The 15235-nt window shown below is 24.0% G+C and overlaps 1 protein-coding gene across 1 annotated transcript in view; it reads left to right on the plus strand.

Moving 5' to 3' along the window:
* The window catches only part of LOC122858237 (lachesin-like), an 83589-nt gene that overhangs the window by 29523 nt on the left and 38831 nt on the right, over positions 1 to 15235 (plus strand). Inside the window, exon 3 of the mRNA XM_044161004.1 lies at positions 14733 to 14940. Within this exon, the coding sequence (XP_044016939.1) occupies positions 14733 to 14940 (208 nt within the window). The remainder of the gene's footprint in view (positions 1 to 14732; positions 14941 to 15235) is intronic.

The raw sequence follows: 15235 nt of genomic DNA on the forward strand, positions 1-15235 counted from the left end.
TGTTAAAATAATTATATTTACAACAGCATATTTTCATGGTATTGACAAAGTTTTGATGATTCAAGAAAAGTACAATAAACATGAGACACAATAATAATAACAATATGAAAAACTTGAAGATGAGAAATACAAGAAATAAAATAGAAAAATAAACAATGGAAAATTTTTGAGAGATGAAGTACTCTTGAGAATTCTTCTTGAAAGTTCAAAAGTGTTGCATGGATCTCTAATGATTTTTTATCTCGTTTTTACAAGGAAAAAGTCAAAAGATTTGAAATGTTTGATGGAAAATAAAAAACCATCAAATATTTATGTATTATCTCTTATTTTTTTTCGTAATTTCTCCAGATTTTATTTGTAAAATTCCAATTACAAAAATTTACGTAGAAAAATCGAGAGATTACATTGGAAATTATCTAGAAAAAATTGTCTTCTTCAATATAAAAATTTTCACACCATTATTTTTGTAGATATAAAAAATTGAATGCTAAAAAAATATAATAAAATAAAAATTTTCACATAAATAATTTTATTTTTTGTAAAAAATAAAGAAAAATCATGAATTATTATAAAAATAAAATAAGATTGTAATTTACCTGAGAGAATTTTGTGTCAATTAAAAAAAATAAATAATTCATTTAAAATTTTCTTAAAAATATCAAATAAGAAAAATCATTAAACTACAATTATAAAAATAAAACAATATAAAGCAATATATAATATGATGAGTCAATTAATATGATTTAATTTTATAAATAAAAATTAATAAAAAATCATACAAAATAATATACAAATAAAAATTAAAATAAAAAACAATCATCAAACTCTCAAGCAAATATATTACAATAAATAATATGATCCTTGAGAATTTTTATTTATTTATTAAATATATTTAACAAATATACAGCTAGAAAAAAAAACAGCAAATATATAACCCTCTATTTGATGATGGCTTCAAGTATTGAATCGTATAAAAAAGATCCTGAGTGAAACTTTTATCAAATAAAAAATTCCTAGTAAACACACAGACACAGACACAACAATGAATATAGCTATGAAATTGTAGATCTATATATAAATAAAAGGTATAAAGATCAAATAGTAAATGTTTGTAGTACTATCAAGGGGATGATTTTATATTGCTGTATTTTGTCGTTGGCTTTAACACACGAGAACATGGTTTTTACTGTAATAGCTGTCTCGTTAGTAGACCTTGTCGATAGTCACTGGTAACAGGACACCAGGGGATTTTCTCAAAGTGTTAAACAACTACTTGACTATAGTCTTTATATGTTTCTTACACCCTACAAATGAAAATAAAATTTATTTCTTCATAATCATTTACTGTATCCCAAATAATTTTATAAAAAAAAATTTTTTCAATTTATTATTGATTTTATTTAAAAAACAATAATAATAAACATAATAGCGTATTTTTTTTTTTTTTTTTTTTTACACATATTTATTCTGTCAAATAGATAAAAAAATTAATCTCTTTTATTATTGAAAATGAAACAATGATATTTTCAATGTAGATAAAAAATTTTTTTCGATTAAATTTTGTGGTTTTAATTTTCAATAATGCATTTGAACAATGTCAATATTAAAAATTCCAATTCATTTTATTTTTCATGTAAATTAATTGTTTTTTTTTCTCTCATTGTTAATATTGTTTTTTTTTTTTTTGGTTTCAATTATCATGATTATTAAAAGCAGCAATTTTACAATGATTTTATACATATATAAACATGAATATTGGCTATATGGAAAATGCAGTAATGCAAACGTTTTGAAAATGTAAATTTAAAGATACAAGCGGGTTTTGGTACTTCAAGTGAATGTGGTAGCCATATAGGGTAGTCTTTGTTCGCCTTGATACTAGATTGGTAAAGCTAAAATTTAAGAGAGGTGAATATCTCGATTTACCGGTATTATTCTGATATCCAGAATTTTCTATACATAACGTTAGGGAAATTGCTACTTTCCGTTTGTTGAAATAACGTACAACTATTGCTTGACTATACACAATGTAAGATAAGAAAAGAACAAACTAAAAAAAAAAAAAAAACTATATATTTTTATTATTTATATTTTAAAGTTGCGTTGGAATTGCTTGTTTATTTTTTTTTGAGTTTGATATTTGAAAAATTAAAAAAACCAACGGATAATAATAATGAATCAAGTTGAGAAAAATATACAATAGCTTTGGTAAACTTTAAAACTATATTATAATTGAATAAAAATTTTTAAAAAAGAGTAGAAAAAGTGTGGAGTAAAAATATATATATAAAAAGAGAAAGAATTATTTGATGGTTCGTTATCCATGATTTCAATGTTGGCCAGGCAAGAATGTTTAATGAACTGGCAGTATATATACATTATATATAGGTATATATTAAGTTGGAGTATTCAGGTTTTGTATTATTAAGATGTAACTCATTGTAAAGCTAGAGAAAGATAGAACAGAAATGCAGCCTTACAAAATGGAATATTTAATTTATTCATTAGCAGAAGGTTTTGTTGAGTCGACAGTCAATTAACAATTTCAACCTGATTACTTTATAAAGTTTTTTTAATTTCAAAAAAATTTCATTGAATATTAAATTTCTGTACAAAGAACAAAAAAAAAAAATTAGGAAAATGAAAAAAAAAAAAATCCAAGTTTTTTGTATTACTAGTTTTTTTTTTTTTTTTTTGTAAATTTATAAAATTATTTGATTAAATTATTATTTTATTTAATTACCACAACTAAAAAAATATTTAAATAAATTAATTTTTATTTATTTATTTAATTGATTTTTCTTTGTTTTAATAAATTTTTTTTTGACCAAATAAAATCAAATAAAGCTCTTAAATTGAAATAGATTAATAAAAAATTATTTTCAGAAATAAAATTAATGAATAATCAATTATAATTAAAGGAAATTCAATAAATTATTTTATAAATTTTTTAAATATTTATTTTAACTGGTTAAAATAATTTCCAAATTTCTAGAATTAATAATGCAATGAGTAAAATATTGGCAAAATAATTAATTTCAGTTTGAATTAAGTCATTGAAATAAAATCAATTGAAAGCTTCTACCTGTCTGATGAGAAAGCATGAAGTCAAGTATCGATTGTTAAACAGATAAATATATATATTGAGTATTGAACAAAGTTCACGCCAGACTTTTGACAGCAAAACCACGAACACGTGGTTTTCTACGGCCAAACTTGAAACCATAGCAAGTATTAAGGTTTCACACAGTGGAAACAATAATAAAAAAAAATATATAAAAAAGCTTAAATAAAAGAGAAAAGTAAAGTCAACGACTTGGCAGGTTATATACCAACTTCGTGGCTGTTTATGTAGACGATTGTAAACGATGAGAATATAAAAAAATATAAAAATCTTGTAGGATGATGAACAAGCTTTTTCTTTTCAACAATTTCTTTTCAATTCTTTACGAGAAAAATAAAAAAAAAAATATTACAAATAAAATAAAGTATATATAAAATTGCAATGCTGTTAAAAATAAATTCAATTCATTTATAATTTAAAATTTTTCATATAAGTATATGGATAAATTTAAAAAAAAAAAAATTCAATAAACTTTATAAACAAGTTGACAAATTACCGATAAAAAAAAAAAAATAATAAAAGTATTGTAGTTGAGTGATGGAGTTTAAAATTAGCACTTACCAGTGCAAATATTATTTTATCATTTTAATTGTCAATGAAGAAATGCGCTAAAATTTTTTTTCTAATAAAAAGAAAAAATTTTTTAACCACATTTTCTGTGTTACGAATTGACCCTCAACTTTTTTATATAAGATTATGCTTGTTACGTCAATATCCGATAAAAAGCCACTAGATTGGTGCCAACTTGACTCTGCCAAAGTAGTGACTTCGTTAAAAAGGTCGAACTGCTTTAATTCAAAACTACACTTTTATCCTTATTTCATTTATTTCCTCTCTTAAAGCTTCGTCTCAATTTTTCTTATCCTTTTTGATTTTTATTTTCTCAAACAGCTGTATAACTATATGTACTACAGTTTTTGCATTTAATTTTTTTTCTTCTTTTCTTTGTTGATTTCATTTTTGCTTTATTTATTTATTTATTTTTTTTAACCTTTCATAGATATTCGTCAGCCTTTCAGTATAAATTTTTTAATAAAACTTGTCCGGGTGCTTTAATATTTCATTTTTTTATTTTTTCATGATTATTCACGCCCCGATGATTTGTGTCGAACCTCGCCTTTACTATTCTACCAGAAAATAATGAAAATAAAAAAATAAAAAAATTACATCTTATGTCTCAAGTCCAGGACTTTCATATTTTCATCAATTTATTTATATTGTTCATGAAATTTTCAATAATACTAAATATTCTTTTTTGTGAAATATATTTTTGTATCAATAATTCAATGTTATCTATTGGCAGTGGTTACGTAAGAATAAAATATATACTGTAGAGGGTCACTTGTAAATTGAAGATGATAAAATTTCATGACTGCGCCAAAAGTAATTTTGGCTGATGTTGGATTACGAGCAACTCACCTATCATGTTTTCTTTGAATAAAAAAAAATTTACAACTTTTCTATTTTTCCCTGTAATAGCTCTACTTAATTTTTAGGATTTTATTCGATTAAATTCTTGTCCTCTTAAATTTTTACAGCGAGGAATATAAAAATTTAAAAATTATAAAAAAAAAAATCAATATCAATGATCGGCTATGGACTGAAAAATAAATATTGATTTATTTGAAAAAATACACTAATTTGTTTGACGAAAATTAAAAAAAAATTTAATGATAATTGTAGGATATTTTAATTGATGAAATCGTGTATATGAATGTTGAAAAAAAAGTGTTATTTTTTGGTGTTAATAAAGGTTTGTTGATAGGTGTCAATAAATTACATTTATAAACATAAAAAAATAGACCGAGACTAAATTGTGGATGAAAAATGTGAGGAAAAAATTTAATGAAAAAAAATATATACGCTAGTGTATAGTAATAAATAAATAAATAAATAATGAATACGTTGAACGGGCCATCCTGGCTATAACACTACCGAGCGTGTTATTGACGGGTCCGTTAAAGTCACGTGCGTCAAGCCCCTATACACATCAGCGACCAAAAAGAAAAAGATGAGAAAATAAAAAAACGTTTTTGTAATATTAATATAAATGTATATTAGCCATATATATTTATACGAAAAAATAATAATAATAATTATAATTAAATATGAAAGCTTTAAAAAAGAAAAAACAAAAAAAAATATAAATAAATCTCAAGTGTGATATTTATTGAAAAAAAAATTTTTAATATTTATGAAATATATGGATTGTGTTTGTTTCAATTGTTATAAAATATTTTATGATATTTGTCAGGTAGAATTAACTTTTCACATCGATAAAAAAAACTTCAAGAGATTAACATCATCGATTAGTCAAAAAAAAAAAAAAAAAATGACAGAAACATTATTTTCCACTTTGGCACCATATTCTATTCATTTTATTTTCAATCAAGGATTTTATTTTAAATTGTTAAATTTACTTTTACAATTAAAAAAAAAATTTTAAATAATGAATAATCAAAAAAAAAAAAAAATCCATGGACTTTTAAAATATACAAAAATAAAAAAAATAAAAAATTTTAAATTACATTAAAAATAATTATAAATTAAATTTGAAAAAAATATATATAAATTGTATTAAAAAATAATAAAATATATTACATTTCATCAATTTATATTCAATTATAAAAATAAAAAAAAATATACCTAATATTTTTTATTAACTAAAATGTAATTTATAATTATGATAAAAATAATTTAATAATATTTTTTTTTCTACAGGATATTAAAAATATTATTTGACAAAATGATAATAATTTTTTGCAATGATTAACTGTGTTTAAATTATATATCATAGTAATAATGTATAGCATCTATCAATAGAGTATGGAGCAAGTAGTACAAGACAATATGTTGTCAGCCGTCGTTAAGTTTCGAGAATCTGACTAGTTGATGGTTTTGAAAGGAAATACCTTTATCAAGGTGGTGATTGAGTGACGATAAATTAATGTTGTACTGAAATTACCAATACATACATACACTATTTTCTCATGTACATATATACACATTAAATTTAGCCGCATACAATATGAATCCATATATCAGAATGTAATGATATATATATGTAAAAGTAGTGAGGATATGTTGGATAGGCGATAAGCAGGATACAAGATGGGTTCATTAAAATGAGAACACTGATTGTATTAGACCAGGAACCCTTCAACCCTTCAACCCTTCAGGCAACCCACTAAACACTCATACATATGTGTTGTCTTCAATCATCTATACTCATACATCAAAGTATATCATGATCTATATCCAAATATAATTTTGTCTTTTTTATTTTTGTTTATTCATATTGTTTTACTCAAATCCATACAACAAATTTGATGGAATCTAGATTCATTGTCACCTTGACAACATGCATTTTATAATCAAAAGCAAAACAAGGCAACATTTATTTGAATCTTTTTAATATTCGTTGGCTAGTGTATTTCAAAAGATCCGCTTATACGCTTGACTAAAATAAAATACGCATATCTTCAATGCAGTTCAGTCATTAAAAGCTTTTTATATATATACTGCGTGGAAATTGTACACACTGGGTTTAAAATAAAAAAATATAAAATAGGTATACAAAAAAAAAAAGGATTAAAAAAAAAAAAAATAGTTTATTTTATACATGTATAAAGTAAAATAAAAAAAATTTAATTATTTCAAACAAATTTCAGGGTGAAAGGATATTCTGTTGTTTTTTTTTTTTCAAACATATATTGAAATAAAAAATATTTATATATTTTTTTAACAGTGTATGTATTTTTTGTTTTTTTGATAAAATAAATATACCTATATTTTCTATTATATAACAATGATAAAAATATTTTTTTCTTTGAAAAAATTTATTTTATTTAATTAATTTTATAATCAAATAATTTTCATTATAAAATTTTTTTTATAATGATTATTTTACATTTTCTTTTGAGTTATAGATCATTTTTTTATTTTAATTTTTATGCAGATTATGGTTATTATTTTTTAAAATAATTTTATCATTATATAATTTAAATTTATAGCAAAGTTTGAGTGAATGTCGATCAACTGTACATGTAGCCTTGACTTGTGATTTATTTTAACTTTATTGAATTTTTTTTTTTATTTTAATTAAAAATATGTCATGGATAAAAATATTTGTATTTTTGTTTTTCTTGTTTTTTATGATATAATCAATAGTTTAAAAATATTTGGTGTATTATCTTTTTTGTGAGATGTCGATTTTATTTTATAATTTTTTTTTTGTATAAACTATATAATAAACTATTTGAGTGGAAAAAAAATTTTTTTTTCCAAATTGAAACAATGCAAAATAACTTTGATAAAACAAAGACGAACACATGTCATTTTGTATAAAGACAATGAAGTGAAAATTAAAATCACAGTCTATTTTCTCTTTTTTATCTTTATTTTTTTGGAATTCAATTGAATTGAAGCTTTCAACGATGAGGAAATTCAATCAAAGCTCTTGATTATTGCTCGACGAAAAGAGAATTGAAATACTCGACAACCGAACAAAGAATATACAAAAAAATAGAAAAAAAAAAATGTTAGATCAAGTCACACAAGAATAAATTCAAGTCAGGATATGTTGAGTGTGTATTTAGTATACAAACATCAGGAGATCGCGTGGACGATTGCTAAAGAGGTAAACAAGGGTAGTAAAAATAAAATATAAAAAATATATAAAAAAGTTGTATGAGAATAAAAGACAAACGTCACACTGACAATGAGAAAATAAATATAATATATAGATGCAAAATAAAGAGACAGATTAAAATAATGCGATGAAAATTTCGATTTTAGTAAGCGAACAGCCAAAACTCAAGCACTTCACAGTAATCGAATTTTGTATGAGATAAAAAAGGGGACGCGATAAATGACGATGACCAAGATACCATCAATTCAAAATACGTAACCATTCTACATTTCCCTCTTTTATTTATTTTTGATTTTTTTTTTCTTTTTATCTTTTACTGATTTACCTCCTCGCACTACATTTCTCACATACTTTAGAATCCAACTTTTCCAAGCATTTCAATTTCATCATAATATTTTTATTTTTTTTTTTTAAATAATATTTATAACACTTGCATTTTAATCACATTTTTTATAATAATAAAAGTATCCAAATATATTATCAATATCTTTAATAATTTTTAAATAATAAAAAATGAAAAAATAAAATTAAAATGTTTAGATAAAAAAAAAAGCATTAAATGTGCTTCGAATAAAAAAAAGTTTAATAGTTAAAAAAAAAATATGAATTTTTATAATTTTGTGTTGTATAAACTTTCATTTATTTATTTATTAAAAACCAAACGAATTATTTTTAATTATTGTGTCAGCTTTCATTGTTTTTTTTTTTAATTTAATTTAAAAATTTTATGGATTTATTGTATTTATTTCGACAGAACACGTAATGATTTTGCTGGAAAGAGGAAAATCAATGGTGATATAATTGCAAATATAAGCTGTGTAAAACCCCATCAGTATTGATAATGAGACTGCCAAACAAAACACGTTAACAACAAGCTCAAAATAATTCATTGATTCAATAAATTGGAAAATTGTTTTGTGTATACTCAATAATATCAAAAATGAAATAATATTTTTACAATATAATAAAAAAAAAAAAAAACCAACTGAAAATTACTCTTTACATATATAACAATGCATTGACGTGTAAACAATAAAATTTAATGTTGTTTGTTGTTATGAAAATTCAGTAAAAATATAAACACGATGAGTAAATTTTTGGTGGTTAAAAGTTGTTTGTCGATCGCGGTTGTTGGTTGAAAAGATTGGAGAGAATGAAGAGAGTGTTGTCATATAACCACAATGTATATATATATGAGCTAAAGCCAAGTGGCGTCATTGTGTCGTACCACTATACTGGTGTCAAGCCACGAGCATCCGTGTTGGATATTGGTAAAGTTGTACGCGACATCCTGCGCGCAGTTTGTTGCTCCTATCTATTCGTCTCATTCTCTTCATCACCATGTTGTGAAATTCATCGTTGTGTATTCCCTTAACTTTTTTACCCTTACAATGTTATATAAATATTACTCTTGGGTTTAAAACTTAAATAAAAGCACAAACTAGATCATAGATAGACTTCAATAATTAAAAAAAAAATACAAACAAAATATTTCATACTAATTAAACAACAAATTCAAGTTCATTATCATAAAAGCTAATTCAATTATTAATATTACGAAAAATTAAAAAGTTTAAAATAACTTTTTCAACTTGCTACTGAATATCCAGTACAAGAAAAAAATATAAAACAAAATAAAACAAGAGAAATGGAATAAATACCGATAAAAATAAATAAAAATAAAAAAAAAAAACATGGCACATTCCTAGTAGATCACTGTCAACCTTCTAGAAGCCAATATAAATACCTCAACACCCTACAAAACTCAACGCCTGCTATATCTGCCTGTCCCAATGTTGTTTTCCAAGCGTTTTGTTTTCTGCATTCTTCTATTATACCCATGCGACTATATGCTGTGTTATATAACCAATAGCTGTATTGCTTTTTTTTGTTTTTTTTTTTGCTTTTTTCCATGTATATATATCAAGAATATATAGGCTATACATTTTATGCTTGTATATATATATATTCTTTGTTGTCACCCACGTTTTCGTTTTCCGTTATCTCTTGTGAAAATCATACGCGATGGAATTAGATTATTCCGCACGCGACTTGCCTGCTTCACCTTTTCTACCCTGGGGGTCGTTTGTCACTTGTCAGTGCTAAAGAACGGGCAGACTGATCCCAACTGGGCCAATGGAAAATGTTTATTTCGTATACATTCAAGTTTACTTACTATCATCCGTTTATGTATGTCCTCAGATTTTTCTTTATTTTTATATATATATATATTTACTGTTCTCTATATGAATAAATATATTTGGTTAACAAAATTTATTGTTACAGTGAAAAAACAAAGCTTCTTAAATTATTCGATGGATATGTAAAAAAAGTACGCTATTATTTTCATACAACAGTATCTTTTTTTACTTGTCAAGTAAGCATAAGCTGAAAAGTCAATTCTTTTTTTAGGTTAAAATAATTATCCATAGATTGAAAATTAATTTCTATGCTAGTCAAGATATTTTTTCAATAAAGCAAAACATTTTCACTGTTGCAAATTAATATTTACATCAAACCACAATACTTAAAAAAATTTTGTGTCCAGTTAGAACAAATACAGCTGTCCTACTTTATAAAAATAAAAAATATATTTAAAGACATTCTATATGTGCCATCAGCATAACCATATATAGATTTAAAAAAATTGAGCAACATACACCATTTGTTTCATTATTGTATTGTGCAGCAGCTATCAGCAGTGCGTCTTAAATTTTAGGTTATGTTTCACGTAACTCTTGTTCGTCTTGTTGCCACACGTATCTCCAGTATCACAGACTCTTTTCTCTCGATTCTTTTTCTCAACAACATAGCCCATCTACATCCCTCCTCTTTCACAATTACGTCGCGCGTGCCTTGACTAAAGAAACATGTACCACAACTACTACCTCAAACTACTCTCTGTTTTTGCATCTATCCTTACTCTACCAAAACTGCTTTTCTCTCTACACATACAAACATACCATTTTCCATTCCAAACACCGTATGTTCAAAATTTATCTCACTCTTACACATTATTGCTCATTCAGTTTGAAGCAAGGAGTATTGCTTTCTCTCACTCTGGTCGATTTGATGCAACCACATACATTTTTTTTTTTTTTTATTTTCCCTAGGTACCAGATGCCAAGAAAACTCCAACAAAACTAAACAACCAGAGGCTTTTTACGTATAATAACATGACAACACTTGCACCACCAATATTCTTTCTGCTTTCGTATATCGTTGTTGTTTTTTTTTTATTCAGCAATATCAAAATATTTTTATACCTCAATTTTATATTATTTTTTGAATTTTTTGATACCCAAATTATATGCGATGAGTTTCATTGGAGTTTTGTATGTTTACACTTGTTTGTAAACTACTCGGAAATTTCAACCAGCTTTTTCAACATCAATAAATTATATATACATACATCTTTCATAACACAAACACATTTATGAAAATAACTAAATTAATGTATTTTAACTTATTTAAAGTATAAAATGCTTTTCAGATGATCATACATTGTTGCACTATACTTGTTCATAACCATCACTTCTATATTATATATGAGAATGAATTTATATGTGTTACAAAAGTTGATGAGTAATATATATTTTACATTGAGAAAGCCATTTGGCTTATACATTAATTTTATTTTATATATATTTTTTTTAATTTCAATTACTTCAATGAACTCCTGTATAAAGTATTATCCTGATTAAATTTATGCTTTCAATGAAATTTGAGAGTAAAAAAAAAAAAACAAAACAAAACTTTTTGTCAATAATGATTGTTGAAATTTATATTTTATAAATATTTATAAAACGTATTCAACAAAAATATTTATCAATTTGTTATTTCATTTTAATAAACAAATGTAATGGAAATAACTAATGCCTTGGGCATATAGCATATCAAATTTTTTATTATTGTCATTATTATTATAACTATAACGAGAATTAGAGACAGACAGGATTTGCTGGTAAAATGCCTGGGGTCTGGGGCAGCTTAGCCATCCAAGCAAAGCAAAGGCAAAGCTGATGTTTTTAGAAGGGGAAAAAAAATGAAAAAAAATACGCAAAAAAATTACAAAATAGAAAAAAATAAATAAATAGTAACAAGATGCCTGGGGCAGCACTTAGCGAATGATTTTTAAATTGAATCAAAAGTAGAAAAAAAAAAATATAAAAATTAATAATATATAAAAAAAAAGTTTACAAAAGATCGGGTTATAAATGTCGTCGTTAATATTTTAGTGTATATAATTATTATAAATATAATATTAATAAAATAAAAAAAAATTGAAATAATAATTAAATTAAAATATTGATTATTAAAATTATATAATTAACCATGAAGTTATCTGATTGAATAAATTCTTGAAATACCAATTGAAAAGTTTTGAAAATTAACAGAATGTTTTTAGGGTTGTTAGTGAGAAATAATGAGAAACCACATAATCGTTTGGATAGTTGACATGCGCATATTGTTAAATAAGGTTCATTGGCGTCGTATGGCAATTATTAGTTGTCTAAGACTACAAGAGACTCAACAGCTTGTGGTTAAAGTGCTTGTAAAATGTCTCTCTTTGAATTCAACGATGATAGATAAAACGTGTAGTATGATCAACCCTAAATGCCAAGTAATTTATGCATTTATAATATGAAAATTAAATATGATCAATACAAAATTAATACAAAATTTAAAAAATTAATAATCTTATTTTATCATTAATTGTTTATTAAATTTAAAAATATTTTAAATTAATTAATTATAGAATAAATTTTCAGTTGATATTTTTAAAAATTTATTTTTCATATTAATTATCATTATACAAGATTTTATGAATTTTATTTTAGTCTTAATGTTAATAAATAAGCTCTTAAAAAAATAAGACAATTAAAAGTCTTATGTAAAAATGTATATATATAAAATACGAATGCAGAAAATTGATCTTAATATTTTTACGTACAAAAAAAAAAGTAAAAAAAAAAAAATGAAAAAAACAAGTTATTTTAAAAGAAGAGAAAAAAAAAAAAATTGTAAAAACGAGAAAAATAAAAAGTGAGTGAGAGGATTTTTGGGGTGAGGATTGAAGCAGACAATTCCAGACTGGACGGCGCTGAACTCGTCGCGTTTTCGTGGTAAACAAAACTGTAACTCTCCTCGCACCAAAGAATCAATGTTATACTGCTATAACATTCTCGAAAAACAAAGTACGAATACATTCGTCTTATTTTTTGATATCTGTGCATGTTGATGTGTGCACTATTTCCCAGTAAAAATAAATGTACATAGAGTGAGTTAGGCTCCATTGGAACAACAAGAGTATTTCTGCGTCATATAATACAATATCAATTTTTTTTTATTTTATCAATATCTACGTATTGTTTTTTATGACTCAAAGATTCTGTTTACTACTCTGTCAATATGAGTAAAATTGTTATCTATATTTTTATATATAGAAATATTTAACTCTTTAGATTTTAAAGTGAAAAAAAGCTTGGATATAAAAATAATAAAAAAATAAAAAACAATTGCAATGCGTGAATAATAGTGAGAGTGAAAATTTTAAAAAATAGAATAAAAAGTAACATACGTAGATGGATATATAAAAGAATCAGAAAATATATAGATTTTCTTGATCAAATAAAAAATATTGAAAAAGCATTTTGTTTTTTTTTTTTTTTTTATTTACAAATATCTAAAAACGCAAATCATTGAATATCGAGTCTCGATTGAGTGGGCGTATCAAGTGGATTTTTCAATAATGGAGTGAGGCATTAAAAACTTAGATTTACTGAATCATACATTGAAAATAATTTATCACTAAAATAGCTATGTATCAACTCTAAAAAATATAGAGCTTTACTATGCGAGCTTTTTATTGTATTAAAAAAAAAATTACGAGACATGTTTTTTTGATAATTATGCGTAACTTAAATGATATTGACTAGTCCAAGAAAATTATTAGCACATAATTACAAAACAAAAAAACAATGCATATTTTTTTATGTAAAAAAATAAACCAAAAAATAACATTTTCAACAAGACAAACCATGTGTTTTCTTTTGTTCAAAGCTTGTCTGGTTTATATAAAGAAAAAACCCAGAAGAAGATATTTTTCTAAAGAGATAATTTTCTCTCAACTTGTATTAGCGAAGCTATCATAATAATTCGTTCTTATATATAAGTGAAAGAGTCCAGATAGTTACTTGAAAATATATGTATAAGAAAATACATAAAACGGTAAAAGAGAATGAAAATGTGATGAACATATTGGCGGTGGTGGTGGATATAGAATAAGAATATAAAAAAAAAAAAAAAAAAGACAAGGCTACCTGTACTTATTTCTCAAGGGACACACACACACCTATATATTTATATACATATATACAATTGATATATACTGTCATATACATATATAAGTTTCAAAGATCGGAACTCACTTTTCCGCCCAACGGAAAAGCATAAATATTTAGATGGTAGAAGGAAGAGACCGGTTAGGACTCATAGAAAAATACATCTATACATGTCGTAATATAAAACCTCATATATATATACCAATCCATATACAATAAATTTATATATAAGAGAATAAAAATTGTGCATGTGCATATTGTAAAATGCGCAGGTTTTGCTTGAATTTTTATAAAAGTTTTGGCGCGTTGTGGAAAAATATATACGCTTTCCACTGGATTGATACTTATTGTTGAACATCAGACATTGATTTATGATATCCTCCTTTTCTCTCTTTACCAATCTACTTCAACACACTGACCCTGCTTGAAAAAGTTTTTCACAAAACACAATTCTCTTTGTGTATATATATTATATTTCTTCAACTACTATTTTATATAAATATATATGTACATGAAACTTTGAATATATGTATTTTTGTTTTTCATTTATTTATATTTTATTTTTTTATATAAATTTATGATCATGTATAAAAATATTGAATGATGATTACAGGTTGCCTGGATGTTATTTGACAAAAGTGCTATACTAACTGTTCACAATCATGTGATAACAAGAAATCCAAGGATATCAGTGACACATGACAAACACAGAACATGGTATTTACATATTAATAATGTTCATGAAGATGACAAAGGAAAATACATGTGTCAAATAAATACTGCAACAGCAAAAACACAATATGGATATCTTGATGTTGTTGGTAAGTTTTAAATATTCATATTATATACAAAATTTATTTTTTTTTAATAACGAAAAAAAGAGAAAGAAAAAAAAATGAGACAAAATGAAACATCTAAAGTTCACTATGGATACGAATTTTTTATAATTTTTTTATTTTAAAGAGAATTTTAAAGTTTATTTAAAATTTTTGTGGTAATTTTTGAACGTTCAAAAAAAAAAAAATAAATGATAAAAAGTTTATTATTATTTTTTTTTAAGTGTCCTATTTTTATCTCATTCATTTTTATATTTTTATTATTTAATAGTTACATTTA

The sequence above is a fragment of the Aphidius gifuensis genome, linkage group LG5 (assembly GCF_014905175.1).
Source record: "Aphidius gifuensis isolate YNYX2018 linkage group LG5, ASM1490517v1, whole genome shotgun sequence".
NCBI classification, from domain to species: domain Eukaryota; kingdom Metazoa; phylum Arthropoda; class Insecta; order Hymenoptera; family Braconidae; genus Aphidius; species Aphidius gifuensis.